General features: G+C 32.4%; 1 protein-coding gene across 1 annotated transcript; it reads right to left on the bottom strand.

Annotated features, from left to right (window-relative positions):
• Positions 1–4,911: 4,911 nt before the first annotated feature.
• Positions 4,912–6,239, bottom strand: LOC108688270. Its single transcript, XM_018194454.1, has one exon. It carries the CDS (start codon positions 6,229–6,231, stop codon positions 4,912–4,914), a length of 1,320 nt encoding a protein of 439 aa, XP_018049943.1. The 5' UTR covers positions 6,232–6,239.
• Positions 6,240–16,256: the final 10,017 nt, after the last annotated feature.

Below are 16,256 nucleotides of genomic sequence, written 5' to 3'. Positions count from 1 at the left end.
TATATATATATATATATATATGAATTGAAATACAGTTATGCCATACATCCAAAAGGGAATTAGTCGCGAGACATTTTAATGCCATTAGCTCGCAGCGGTTTATCTCGAACCAGGCATGCATATGTTCTATATGTGTATGAAGTCTAATGCGTCACGTAACCTGTTCGTGGATATGAGACATTGGAGTAAATTGACACAGCTTTACTCGACAAGCGGTTAGAATTATTAAGCAATTTCTACACGTTTAACTATATGCTTAATGATATATGCGTAAATGAATATATTATGTAGGTGTCATTTTCTTTTTCTTATTATAATTATTAAAATAATATATTCTATACGTATTTCAACATGATTTAAAGCATAATTAAATGATATGTTCAAAAAATTTATTGACGTAAAAATATATGAAGAGAAAATATTTTAGACGAAAGATATGTATCAGCAGATTTGTGAACTTTGTATACCGTGTATATACCGCGTTTGTAAAGTCAGTCGTGTAACGAGTGTCAGGGCTCATAGTGATCCCCGTCACGTGTTTGAACACGCATACGTTGCACGCGTGTCGGGTGCACACGAATGTCACCCGCTGTCATTCTGTGAACGTCGAATAAATCATTGCCGACGAGAGATATTCTCTGTTTGCTTGACGGTCGAATCTCTTGCTTTGAAAGCTTAAAACTTGCCAATTCAATGCTACATAGATGCACCGCAATAAAGTATCAAAAACATGTATCGTTTTATTAAATCGTCAAGGAATAACAAAACTAAACTGACTGTTATTGAAGAATTTGGCATGAAAATTAAAATCCACATTTTTGTTTTGCGAGACGTTAATTCTTTAAAAAATATGCATTAAAAAAGTCAGCCTTGTTACATTGATAGAAATTCTGGAAGATTCAGTTAGAAAGGTAAAATCAGACACTTTCACTTAAATTTATTAAATATTTTATATTCGAAATATAACCAGAAATTCGATTGCAATAATCAAAATTCTGATTTATATGATCAGAATTTGTTTCGTTTGTACTTTTTGTTGATACAGAACATTTTTCTCTGCATGTAATTAAAAACATATCTAATAATGACGAATAGATAAAATTGTGTATTACAACAGAAAAAAATATGCTGATAATATTTGCAAGTAATTTAAATGTGTTTTAAAATAAATTGCTATTATTTAAATAGAAAGTATAAATTTCTCATATAATAGTACAAATAGTACAAATTGATTGAAGAACATTAATTTTTTAATAATTCAATATTACATACAATTCGATCGAACAATTATTTCGATCAATCATGATTACTGTCTTATAACGCGTGTAAATTGGAATAGAATAAGATAGAATCGCACATCACCATTGTGCTCGACGTCGCCTATGTACATACTTAGGTATGTAGATTGCGTGCCTCGACACGTGCCATTAATGGTTGATGGCTCCGAAACTCTCTCACGCCATTTTCTACCCTTCCGCGCACTCCAATAAAAGATCAACTCTTCCATCGCGAAAATGACTTTGTCGTGCGATAGCAATTCTTATTATGCAATATATAGCACATTTTTCTTAGTTTTCTTACTTTTTATAAACATAAATTTACACTTTGTGCCACATACAATTTCTCTCGCTCATGATTAATCTATTATCAGTATATCATGTATATATCCGTCAACATTCGATATCTTATGCTCAGAAATATTCATTTTTGTAAGAAACGATATATTTTTTTATTTACATTAATCTATCATCTCTACCAATTGTCTCAAATATTTGCTACGTTTAAGCGTTTTCGTTAAAAATATATATCTTCACAGACATTACTTTTTATCAATTATGAATTACATACTACGCTAATATAGAAATGATATCGTTAAAAGCTCACCATTACGTTAATGCGTCGTTCCTCATGCTTTGGCTTCCGATACGAATATTCCTCGACGCACGAACCAATTGTCGACCGAATCCGCGTAAGCTCGCACGTCGCACCAATTCATGATCGATGCACTTCTTCGCAAATACGTCACGTTTCCGAACGGCAAACGACCGGAAATGGGACGCGTTCGGGATGATCGCTTTTCGAACGAAATCGCCACCACGCGAGATCGCGTCCACCAGTTCACATTGAACGATTGCGTTCCTACGAAATGCACGCACAATACTCGCCTTTCCGATCCTGCACACTCATTCACAATCCCTTATACGTATTAATCGAAAATTTCAGTCTGATCTCGAAATCGGAATCCGATCATGAAGAGATTGTCATCATGATTAGGTTAGGTTGATCCTTTACAATCTCGAATTAATTACGAGTGTCACGATATATCTTTATTTTAATATATACTAAAAAAACGAAAAGGTGCGAAAAGAGCTTATAGATTACACCAAGTATATACAATGTCAAAAAAAAAAAGTGTTTAAAGCTCACGTGTATACGCACGATAACTTGTGCAAACGTAAATTGGACGCACCTCGAAAGTACTTGTTAATTTCGGACTTGAGTTTTAAGACAAAAGTAGCGAACGTGATAAAGCCACGCTAGAAGAAGGGGTTGTTAAGCACAGCCTAGCCGGCAGGGTGCGATGTACACGACTCTCCAGCGGCAGTTGACGCGACACTAGAGAAAATCGGAGTTCGCTTGCCGCCACAGGACTCCGGACGCCTGCGCTCTCCGTTCTCGCCACCACGAGCCACAGGATTTCGCATAAACAGCGGGTCCGCGAATACCCTGGCGTTCCACGAGATGAATGTATATGTATCATGTCGAAAGTTCCTTCACACGATTCGTACGGACTTTTCTTTTATTCGAACGGACATTCGAACGAATTATTCGATTGTCGATCGAAAATGTTTATTAGATTTATCTTTCAAAGAGTTGTAAATGTAACAAACATATATAATAAGCGGTTTCACTTATACTTTCGTAATCAGAAATTCATCCGTTTAAATTAATAAAGATATTGCGAAAGAAATTATCAATTTATATGGATATTATAAAAGATTGTGATAAAAATTCAAAGCACAAAATTCATAACGATGCGATAGTTAACACACTTCCACGATTTTTATTATAAGAGATTATTGAATCCGTTATGACAACGTTAAAAAGAGATGCATATTGCTATATATAATGAAATCATAACACCATTCTAGATAGACGGTAGCTTCATGCCGTCGCGTTGAGTGAAAATCAACGAGATAGATCAAGTTTAATTCGCATTCAGCGAGTTATCGTGACTATATAGTCAATTAAGCTATAGTCAACGGAATAACTATTTGTAGTCTCTAAATGTCTATCCCGTGGACGGTCGAAACAATTTACGCCGGCAAGTACATCGCAAGGATGATTACGTGCGCTTTAAATAGCTGGTAATAAAAGGAACTTCCGCTTTAATTCGATATAACGTCATGGGTCATTAAGTCTGGCGGTTTTTCATCATTTTATTACCAAGATACCAATGATCACACGAACGATGATTCCACTGTTAAGAAGTGTTGTTGTGTAAAAAAAATTATATTGAACGTTTAATTCAATACACACAATCATTATATACTATATAGAAATTACTTGATTTCTTAATAAAACGTATCTAATTTTTTACGTGACATGATCTTTTTAACAAAATTTATATAAAAATGAAAAAAAAAAAAAAAATCTTTAATAAGATTTTATGCCATTCTTCATATTTATAGAGAATATAAAATTGCGTTTTCTTTCACATTATTTAAATGAGATCCTCAGCTATTGTTTCTCTAGATAATTATGAAATACTCTCTTTAATCATATGACATGCATAAATTAATTAAAATAGTAAATTAAAAATATCTCTCTCTTTCCTTATATAAAAATATACTTTATATAAATGTATAATGCCAATAACATGAATTCATCTTAAGTACTAAATTTTTCTTTCCTCACACTTTCTAGCTGACTGCTCTAAAGTTTATTACGCAACGTAATCCCTTTTTCTTTTCACGACAAAGTTAGTCTGACATAACATAGAATGATGGTCTCGTTTAAGTTTGCAAAGTGCTATGTCACATAATGGTTTTAACTATATAGAATTAGTTTTTCTAATAAATATGTAAATAAAGATTAATATATCGAATAAAGACGTATAAAACGTTCAAAAGAAGATAATTAATCTCCCTTTAATAAACTAAATATAGTCGATTGTAGAGATAAAAATTACAAAATTACAAAAATTACATTTAAACAAACATATAATGTACTCCATTTACTAATGAATATGCAGTTGAAGAGAAATTCTTAAGAAGAAGAAACAAGACGTAATGATAGCGTTTGAAAAATGAGTAAAATGAAATTCCCATAGGAAAGCTTTTATACGTCCATTTGCATCAGAAACATTTCTCTATCATCAATTATAACTGAAAAGCAGAGATTCCGATATTTCTTTGCCCATCCAATACATGTTTTAATGTCAAACTATCTCAAGACTTAAGATCTTTTACATTTTTGACGTACATTACATCTCTCGAGATATTTTTCATGGAAAAATACATTATATATTATTATAATTAGAAAATCATATAAATATTCTTCTATACTGTATATATACAATATGAAAGTTAATAAATATATAATTTTTCTAAATAATTAACGTTAATAAAAAATATTACAAACATTTCATATATTAATAAACTTAATATGTTGCATGTATTAGCAAATCCTTTTTCACTCTATAATTGAACAAACACACTTTTCTAAAGAATAACAACATAATTCTCGAAACTTACAATTAAACATTGTAAATAACATACCGACATATAATAATTCCGTACCTGGTACAATTTCAATCTTTGATCACAATGAACTATATCTTTTTTTCGTAAAGAAGATACCAACACACACTTCTAAGTATACCATAGTCAAAAATTATAGATATGAAAATTACAGATTCGGCGGGTGTTTCGGCAGACGATCTTTAATTTCATGTATAATCTCAAATATACGCATCTTATATATTGGTTCCTTCTCGCACTGATGGCGCACGAGTTCCGCTCGTCCATCCCCGTATAAAATTTCTTCAAGTTTTTCGGTCGAATTGCAGAAATAATTTATGGTTATTTCATTGGATAGTAATATTATTTGCAAATTGAGCGCAGCATAAATAAGTGCTATGTCTCGTGCCTCTGTATAACTCTTCTCGAATGCTGTCCAGGAGAGATAATTCTCCACATCGAGACCTTCTTCCGCTAAACTTTGAACCAACGAATCGTAATAAACTTTAGCGAAAAAATCGAAATGACAATCTCTAGTACGTCGATCAGTGGTTAGATACAGGCAGCACATAAAATCGATAGCCGGAGGACAGTAACAAAAAAATTGCCAATCTATTAGATAACAGCCGTTTATATTGCCGGCCAGATCGTGTCGGAACATTATATTGGTTGCCCAAACGTCGCGATGACAAATGACATTTCTATGTTCCTTCGATGGTGCCAATAATTGTGAAATTTTTTGAACCCATTCAGTAATTTGACACTTAATAACTATCTTCTCTTTATCATCGAATTCTTCAATGAGATCAATTATAGTATAGACGCCCGTGAGAGCGGACATAAGGGCCCTTTCCGATCGATCGTCCCCATCGACAAAGAGTACATCGTTCAGAAGTCGTCCGTAAAGATCGAAGATGGTCTGACCGCTTTCCTGACAAAGTCCCTCGTCCAATAGTAGAGACTTCGAATGAAGCCTTGAAAGAGTTTTCAGTATCCAAACGCAATGTTCTTTGTCGAACGGTACGTATTTGTTCAGCGTAGTGTAACCATCTATCGACGCATCCTCTAGAACGATGATGACGTTTCGTTTCCAAAAGTAACACTCTACTATCCACTTTGAAGATACGTTCGCACCCATACGTTGCACTAAATCCGTATAAAAGGTGATCTCTTTGTTGAACGTGTCAAACCGTTGCAGAAAATCGAACTGCGGGCTATGAGCCGGCGGTGGAGTTTTGGCGAAGAATTGCAAACTTTGCGTCTTGCCATCGATTCGCGCCTTAATACGAAGATGATGATATTGGCCGAGGAAACCTTCCGTTTTGTCGAGGGGCTCCAACCTCCAATCGACAAGTCGAGAATTACCATTACCAAATTTGCGTTCCAATATTTTATTAATATCACAATCGGTCAAAAGAGATGTTTTCCGACGATCCTGTGGAGAAATCGGTAACAAGGAGCATGTCTTGTCGACATTTATCGCCGCCATATCGTATCCACTTGTCTATCTAAGCAACATCGACGACTGTGCACCGAATTTATATTGCATCCAACTCTCACATGATCGTAAGAAAAAATAAAAGTTGTTCTGATAAATTGAACAAAAAATATACTTCTGCAAATATTTAACATACTATAATCTTCGTGCAAAGGTTTTATAAGTTGGAAATAGACTCGGAAACAGCTCGGCAGAACTGTCATGACAGTTGACGCAGTGACATACAAATATCTCAAACGGATTGATATAATTTATGTGCATTGATATAATTTATGACACACTGTAAATCCGTCCGACATACTTTAGCAATGTGACGAGGAAAGAAAACTCATGATGTACATGATTGTTATGAACGAAAAAAAACTTGTATATCACGATAACGTGTCTACGTACCGAAAATTTACTGACGTCACCGCACCGAGTGCAGTCGACTCGAGAAAAATATTGCGGGATGAAACTTGAATACTTGTGGTTTACAGTATTTATCTTAGATATATATGGCATTATGATGAATAGTTGTTACAATAATTATCAGTTTGTGGATTTTGCGGAAATACGTAAATTTAGAATTACAGAGGGATATTGTATTGCGGTTATAATCGACTCATCGAATAACAAACATTAGATTATAGTTCACTACCATCGAAATATCGAAAATGTAACTTTAGATTATTACATGTTGCGCGTATATTATTGTTAACAATTAATCCACACAAAACTTGAACGACCACCAATTAATATCAACGACGTACCAGCTAAACAGAGGTTCGGGAAAATAGATCCGTTAACGTTAATTACGTATGTTATACAACCCATTAAAGTACACCGCTTAATAAAATTACGTGCGAATCGATTTTATCGTGTGTAATCGGAAACGCTTGGAAAATACTTACGCATGATTGTTTTGTGATTGAAGAAGGAAGAAACGAGAAGATATATAAGTGTAATAGACTATGACAGAGAAATCATTAAAGTCTATCGGGTGCTATAAAACAATTCGGAGAAACTTCACGGGTCTCATAACCGCCAAAATTTATTCGCCCTTACTATGAATGTATCTAACTTCTCGGAAGCAACTATTAATGGGGTCACACGCTATATAACCCTTTTGGCTTCGTTACTTTACGGTACCAAAGGTAATTCGATTAACTGCGTCCTGAAGCTAGGAACAGGGACGAGCTAGCTAATATCAATGTATACGATAGAGAAATCATTTAAATTTATTTCTAATAAAGTTTTTATCGTAGCGTACGGTTTTCGCCTGCTAAAATTGAAGTGTGACAAAGAGTACAAATTTTAATTATATTTTTAAGTATTGTTAATAAAATATTTTTGTATATTATAAAGAACTGTAATTTTTTCCTAATATTTTAAAAAAGTATTTTAATGGCGAAAATAAATGTAACTTTTTTAAAAGATTATGATTTCAACGTTTGCTATAAGAGATTAAATTCGTTTCAACGAGTCTCTCTTTCTCGAAAAATTGTACATTATACCGTACATAAATAAATAATGACAAAAAAGAGGTCACGAGAAGTCTCTAATTGCTGGTCGTCACGCAGTGCCGCGAAAACGTCGTCAACGTTCTCCTTTTTCTGCGCGAACGGCCATGTAGAGCCCAGCAAAAGTGGAATTCTCATTAATTGACGTGGTACTAATTAGACTTTTAATTAACGAGTCGGAAATAAACAACGATTTGCGAACAGATGTCACATTGCTCGTATTTCTAATGATTTAACTATCTACAGTAGAAGTAATGTCGACACCCATTAATACACATAAATTTGCAGTCTTCAGTAGTTATTAGCAATTCGTAGATATAGCCCTCCTCTCATCTCTATCTTTTCAATTTCTAAATTGGTTCACTTTGCAACCTCGGTAAACCTCCTTCTTAAAAAACTCAAATTATATTTTTTCCAAATTGCTCTATTGTAAAATGCGCTTTCATGAGAAAAGTATATCAATATGCCAAGCTCTGCATTCGATCATAAATTTAATACTCATGTCGTCTTCGATTATACCTCCGTCTAGACAAAGTCCAGCGAGCCTTACATCGATCTAATGATGCTACTGTCTATTATTTATTCGATTGCATGTCCTTCACATCATCTTTTTTTGTACATGAACATATAATCACGCTATCCAAGAAACGTTTATTTTAAAATATGCAAGGACCGTCTTAGATAACCTGACTTACCGTCGCAATGAAGAGATGTTAGGTAGTACGTTATGTCTTCAATTCTAACGTTTAAGCATCGAAAGCTACGATAATCGTTCGCGTATCACGTAGGAAGAGTTGCAACGTTAAATCCTATGTTATTCCCATGATGTGTATAAACGGCAGTAAAGAAAAATTTCTTTCTGACAAACATCGCCGGCTGAAGTCGGCACTTTCCAAGTCTTGAATTTCAAGGATCTCGCGACATTTCGTATGAAACTCGATACCAAGTTGCGAGCCGAGGGCGGAAATGTATACATGCCTGTATACGTGCACTATCTCCCGTCCTTCTCTCTCGCTCTCTTTTTCTCCGTGACATTTCCTTTTGAGTATTCGGAAGTAAAGCAATCCCGGTATCAACCTCACTTCCGTGATACCATACGACAAAGAAAACAGAAATGCCTAGGGATGCAAGAGATGTTCACGTTTTAAAAAATATGAAATCCAACTGTGTTAAATACAAAAAAATACTTTGAAATTTTAAACTGCTCTTTAAGGTTATAAGAAATAAGTATAATTTAAGATATAAAGATCATTATGGGTTGTTAATATTTTCATATTAGTTCATATCGAATATTTAAAATGTAAGATGAATATGAAAATGCATACAAAAATCTTAGTGCTTGAAAAAAAATTGTGAATATAAGATATCTTTAAAGGCATCGAACTTATGAACTAGTCGATCGATGCGTACCATTTAATCTTAAAAGCGACATTATGATAATCCATACTTCACTTTTATAGTAGAAGCTTTTCACTAATTTATCCGAGAATAAAGCCTGAACTCTATACACTGTCAGTATAAAAATAGAGAAAGATAGAAGGAGAAAGAAAGCTCATAAAAAAATTAAAATACCCCAAAGACTAAAAGTCTATTTTAAAAATAAAAATATTTTTGAAATATACATATAACAAAATAACTGAGTCTTTCATATTGCATAATATTAAACTTTTAAATATAAAATAAAATATAGCAATAATAAATTGCTTGGCAATTAGATAAATTATCAATGCTATAAAAAGATACATAAATCGGAAAATGTTTCTTTTAAATTTTCATGCAAATTTTCTAGAGATTTAAAAAACTCGATTTAAATCCATTTCAAATAATATAAATGTTACACGATTTCCTCGTCGAGCTAAAAAAATATTTATCATGCCACAACAAAAATAATTCATTAATCAAAAGCACCATGCGTCGTCCGTAAATCGGGTACGGGTTTACGGCACCATACTTTCATTTTACCCATTCTGCTTCCGGACAAATCCTATACATTGTCAATATTGTTATACGTTTAGCCAATGTTTGAAAACACAACACAGCACGCTAATATTAATTGGCAATTGTGTTAGCATATTCTGTTGTATATGTCAAATGCTCATTTATCGAAATTTGTTCTTTTTTAGCACGACAATTTTAATTAAGCACGATGAACTTTAAGCGATAAAATTTCATAAAATAGATTTTTTCATCAAAATCCAAAAATGAAAAGTAGGTAGTCAAATTGCAACATTATTATTCGAATAATTTTAATTACTCGTGTAATAACTACATCAATAACGACAGCAAAAGAAAACAAGAAAATCGAAGGAAATAGAGAAAACTTTTTTTATTCGCTATAATATAAATTTCAGCTATTAATTTTTTTATATCTCTTTCAGCTATATTTCGAAATAAAAATATGAAAATCAGATTAACGTTTCATGAAGCAAAAGAAGGTATTCAACTTAGAAAGTTTCTCGTTCTGCTCTATCAAGATTCAAAGTGAGATGACTCCGATTGTAGAAATCTCTAGTTTTATTCGATTGAGCAAATCTCATGTCGGGATAATCGATTTGGACTCTATTCGGTCGACCGTACCAGTGATTAGCAGTCATTGGCACGACGTGACGTTTGTTCTCCTCGTGTATCTCCGCCCAAATGAAATGTGGCTTCGTGCGATCACATCGCGGTTTACTCGGATCGAAGGGAGTTACGTCGTGCAAACGATCATACGCCAGTCTTGTGTCAGCAATTCTCTTCTCCCGCTTGCGATTACCAAAGTATGTCATCGAGTGTCGCTCAGTCGATGGTTCTGCCTTATTATTCATTTAATCGTCTTGCCAATTCGTTATTTATTATTTTCATTTCCAAATATTTCTATCTATCACTTATAGAGTTTTAAAAAACTGCTCTTCTTAAAAATAACAAGTCTTAAATAACGAATATATAAACGGATTCATGTCATAAATGTATGTATAAATGTGTACTCTCTAAATTTCATGGAGAAATCTCACTTGAAGAAACTCAAAATTAAGCCAGTCTTGAAAAAAACAGTGAAAATATTACTACTTGTTCAAGAATGACAAATTTTTACTCTTTTTAGAGTCAGATTTATTTTTTTGGAATCTCTTTTTTTATCTCCAAAGAAGTAAAATCTCAATCCCTTTTTTGGAGTGAGATTTCATCTATCATGGTATTATACTTCAAAAAAAATATTAAGATTTCACTCCTTTGGAATCTCCTTTCAAGAGAGTAAATTTCACTTTGAAAAGAGTGAAGATCTGCCACTCTTGAACAAAATCTTGACTTTTTTTTCAAGACTGATTCAATTTTCAGTCTCTTCAAACGAGATTTTCATGAAATTTAGAGAGTATATGTACAATAATCCATTCTGTATTATTTTTTCTACACTAAAATACCAAATCAAACGTTTTCTAAGATTTCTCAGAAACTAGATAGTCTTCGTTGTCTATATAAAAATAAATTAAGATTTGTTTGTTGTTATTCTTTACAACTTTATACTTATGGTGTAATTATGGTGTAAACATTATAATGTTATATAATAATACCTAACTGCGTAAAAATATTAAGGAAAAATTATAGATGAGAATAATTAAAGAATAAACTTACCACTTTTAAATGTTTTATTTCATATCGTATGTTAACTTCCTGCGTCCTATGAATGGTCCATGGCGTAATGAACTCAGTGCGATACATACTCCAACGTCCACTGATAATTTATATTCGAGATATATTTGCGAAATATGGCTCTACATAAATAATCAACAATTTTAAACATGATATCGACTTTTTGCAAAATAAACGCAAATTATTAACGAAACAGCGCGAGACGCGGCGAAACTAGGCAAAACGTGTACAAACCACAATCGGAAACGAAAAATAACCCAGAATACGAAGACGGATTGGCGCTTGTTTCAAAGAAGTGACAATTGTAGCATACCGTACCGACGAGGAAACGCCATCTCGTGAAACAAGCAGCAAACATAGAATATATTAGTTCGAAGAGTTTGTGTCACGCGGCGCTGCCAGTACATTTGCTAAAATCGAACGTAATGAACGATATATGTAATCAACTGGACAGTAAATGCTCAATCGCATGGAAATAACAAAAATAATAAATAGGATTTAATTCGGTTCAGATAAAAAGATTAATGTTTACAAAAAAAAAGGAATTCTAGCTTTTTGATGTCGGATTCACGAGGGGAGGACCATGAAGATTAATATAACCCCTCACCTCGGAGTATCATTTTTTTTTTAATATTTGTAGCATAAATATTTATGTTATATTTATTTTTAACCCTTAGTACCTTGGTTTTTAATTTTCATCACTTTTACAAGTATATAAAAATTATTAAGCGATTTTTATGTATATTTTGATATCTTTAGAAAGTATTTGTAAAATTTTATATTTATAACAAATTATAATATATGTAAATTGTTATAACTAAATATAGTTAACAAAATGAGAAAAATGCACTTTTTCATACAAAAATATAAAGGAAAACAAAAATGTTTATAGAAAAATTATTATTTCAATTTAAAATCGACGTTCCAAATTACAAAAAAAATATTTCAAGCATCGGTTGTTCAAAAAATTTAATTATTTAATAATCTGAAAATAATGTTTTTTTAATATGCATGAATGGCATAAATTGAAGATATGTTGCATTTATGTTTTAAACAATAGATTTTATTATTGCTATTGTGTTAGAAAAACTTTTAATTTATTAGGAAAATGTTTTTTTAACATGACAGCATTTAACACAAGGGTGCTAAAAACCAATGTGTTTGTTAAGGGCTAATATATTGTTCTAGAATAAAATTCTTTTTTTAATAATTCGTAAAATTTCCCGCGATATAAATGAGAATTGAAAATAAAGAAAAAAAGAAAAATTTTTTTAGTTACAAAAAACGTACACACGATAAGCCATTTGAAATCCAGAAGTGAACTTCGGAGTTATTCTAATTAAAGGATACGCACGAATTAAGGCCGGCAATGCACAAAACTTGTTCTTTAGATGCCAACTTTTTTTTAGGAATAGAAAAGGGACCGGCATTTGACCTGGTGCTGTTATTTCAAAGAAAAGAAATGTACAGGACACGAACAAAAGTGTGTATTAAGGATTAATATTTCTGAAATGCTTAATCAGTCTGATTATAGCGAAAACAGATTTTGAACAGGGCCTGCTACTAATTTTTGATTTTTGCAGAAGAGCAACAAATTGACACAGAAATTTATATTATCTGATATTGTCAGCAAATTGCTGTCAGAAATATGACAAAGCCTGTTAGACATGCCAGCAGAAACCGAACAAAGTCCTGCATAACCTGACGACAGATTGAGAGCAGAACCTGATTCGAGCAAACTCCGCTCGATTTCTGCCACCAATCTGCTGGCATAATCTCTCAGCAGGCTTTATCGACAAATTCATAGCCAAATGCGGACACAGATGGCTATGATTTTGTAGTCAAAATCTAATCGAGTTTGATTCTAAATTGGTCATAACATTTTGCTATCAGGACACAATTCTGATATTTCAAAAATATTTTTTAATTGAAGGAACTCCTAGATATATAAAACTGAGATTTCATTATATTACTTTTTTTTTTATAATATAATTTCCAAATCCAATGTAATATATGCGTAGAATAAAAATTAATTAAAAGTAAAAATTAAAATGGGAAAGAGGAATTGTCAAGAATTCTCAAAATTTTTATTATTTAGTTATACTGAAGAAATTAATAATTGTAAGTTACAATGCAAATATACAATAACTTACCAATTAAAGATATAGAAAATACAAAATAAATTTATACACACATATATATATAATTAAAGTTATCAGTTATGTGTAATTATATTGAAAGATTAGGAAAAATTTTCGCGTAAATGATCATTTATAATCAAAAATTCATCATGAATGAATCGATATAATTTGTTTATATTCAGTTTCTCTGTTTGAATACGTATATAATATATTGACCTTTTCATTAATAACCCAAACACTTTGCATTCAAATGACCGTGTAAAAGATAAAATTAACAAGATTTGAATTTCTGTTTAATTCCGCAAAATCAAGAATACAAAAAAGAGAATTAAGATTTTATTTCTTTTTATTACTTTTTTCATTTTTCTGGATTTTATTTTCTTCTTTTTAATATGGAACGATAATTTAATAATTTTTCTGCTTAAAAGCATAAGATTTCACGCGTCTAGTCATTTTACAGTCAAGTCTCGCGATTCAACGTGGACAACACGCATCGTACATTCTAAACTCTTATCGCAAAAGGGCAGGTATACTCCCGAGGTGCAATGCGCCTTTTTCGCTCGCTGTCGCTTCCAAGTAAAATGTTGCCCTTGGTAACATCTACGGTCCACTGCAGTAACGTCAGGCTGCACTTACAAATCCCAAGTGTTCCGTTTATATTCTTTACTTATTTAATCAAACCTTTTATTATGTGTAATATTGTTTATTCATGTTTCATTTAACGTTTTCTGTCTATTTGTATATTCGTTGTATGTGTATATTGGAAATTACGATAAATATAAGAAAGATAAATTACATTCTATTGGAATGCTTTATAATTAACAATAGCTGTTCTTTCTATTAAAATAAAATGTCTATTAACGTCAGCACGTTACGCTTTTAAAGATTCACCGGTCTGTTAACGAAAGATAGGAAATAATCGGATTCACAACAAAAATTCTCTACAATATATGGATCATGCTATTCCTTTTTTCTCGGTAAAATGACTACGGTAAGAATTAATTAGATGAAAGCTTAAAAATAAGCAAACTTTTATAGCAAACACATACACTATGCAGTGAATTTTTAAATTAAATTTAAGTGTCAGTTATTTCGTGTGGCATTTTTTGTGGTATATGGTTACCGTACACTTTTCAATTTTAATATTCGTAGTGAGTATTCTCTATTAACTTTTTCATATCATTTATTATTTTATTAATAAGATTCGACAAAAGATATAATAAATGATGATGTTCGTAATAGAATTGAATTTTCGAGTAAATTATATTATAAATGTATTAAAGCAATATTTTATGAAAAAGTATAATGACATTAATGATTAAAATCAATGAAACCGTAAAATCTGAGAGATCATCTCTTACTTTGTGAAATTACAATAAGAGCTTCCATATTTGATTAAAGTGTATTTGCTTAATTTGCGTGAATAGCGGTTATTCTTTTTGTCACGTTCGTTACGTCGCATCGGAACGAGACAGATCTAATCAAGTCAAACTGAGCGCGCGATGCGGTTAATTACCTAATGAAGTTAGTATGAACAATCATCGAGATTGCGTAGAATCGACAAAATTTCTGAATCACGTTTTATCGTTTGTCAACTCTCGTTTTTATAAGTTGATTTGTAATATTTTTTTATATAATAACTAATATCATATATGTATATATATTCGAAGCCACTGATGTCATATAAATTTTTTGGGGCAGAAACTCGTTTTAGCGTCGGTAACACTGTTTTAAAAATTGTTTTTTAAAATTGTTGAAAAATCCTTCTATAAAATCACTTCCTGTTTTAACTAAATTTGATTCAAATAAAATAAATAGAAAGTAATAACAAAAAGAAAGAGAAAAAATGTGTGTAGAACGACCATTTTACGTCGGCGAAAAAATCTTTCGCATTTATCTCCACCGGCCAGAGAGAGAATCTCGACCGTCGTATCGCTGTGCGAATCGTGCGAAATCCCTCTAAAATCTCGCCTGAGATGGTTTAGAATGGAGAGAACAAAAAGTACACCTACGGAAATCTCGTACTACGTTAACGTTACTTGAGTACTCTGACCGTATTCCATATATGTGATAGAATCTCTGTGTGAGTCATCTTACCAAAATTCTTTCTATTAGAAAATATACGTGACTTAATCCTTTAATACGAAAAAGATGAAAGAGCTTGAGGTATCTTTGATTGTAAACGAAGAAATCGGCCTATGGTCAAAAGAAAACGCTAAAGGCGAGTAGACTAAAATCTATGAAACATACACCGTTCATATGACACACAAGGTAGAGCTTAATCAGGTTCGACTAGTTGGCAGGTGCGAGTGTCACGCTTGCAAGAATGAGGAACAAGTAGTCTCTCCAAGAAACTACGTGGTTCTGCTATCTTGTACTCAACGCAAGAAATGCAAGTCCGGATCGGTATCAGACGTATAGCAAAATATCATCTCGGTAGCTTTTTACTTCATATTTAAAAACAATGCAAAAATTTTTTTATATTGTCATACGCTGTCTAATTAAAAGAAGAATAAATCTCCATTTTAGTTTGACTTAGTCTCAGGATTCCATTAATGTTCATACGATCTTTCATGAAAAATTTCAGCAGTGCTCGTGTCGATTGATCGCTCGGGCTCGCGTAAGTAAACTAATCTTTTACTGTTATGCTAGACAAGTATCCGAAGATTTTTTACCGCATTTGTGCCGTGACTGCGCCTATATTTACCGTGGTTCGCGTTCCAGAGAGACGTCTCTCTCTCTCTCT

Source organism: Atta colombica, unplaced genomic scaffold (genome assembly GCF_001594045.1).
Source record: "Atta colombica isolate Treedump-2 unplaced genomic scaffold, Acol1.0 scaffold228, whole genome shotgun sequence".
NCBI lineage: Eukaryota > Metazoa > Arthropoda > Insecta > Hymenoptera > Formicidae > Atta > Atta colombica.
This window is presented reverse-complemented; position numbering and strand designations above follow the sequence as displayed.

Coding starts and splice junctions, on each gene's coding strand:
- LOC108688270 (XM_018194454.1), bottom strand. CDS start 6,231: ATGGCGGCGATAAATGTCGACAAGACATGCTCCTTGTTACCGATTTCT.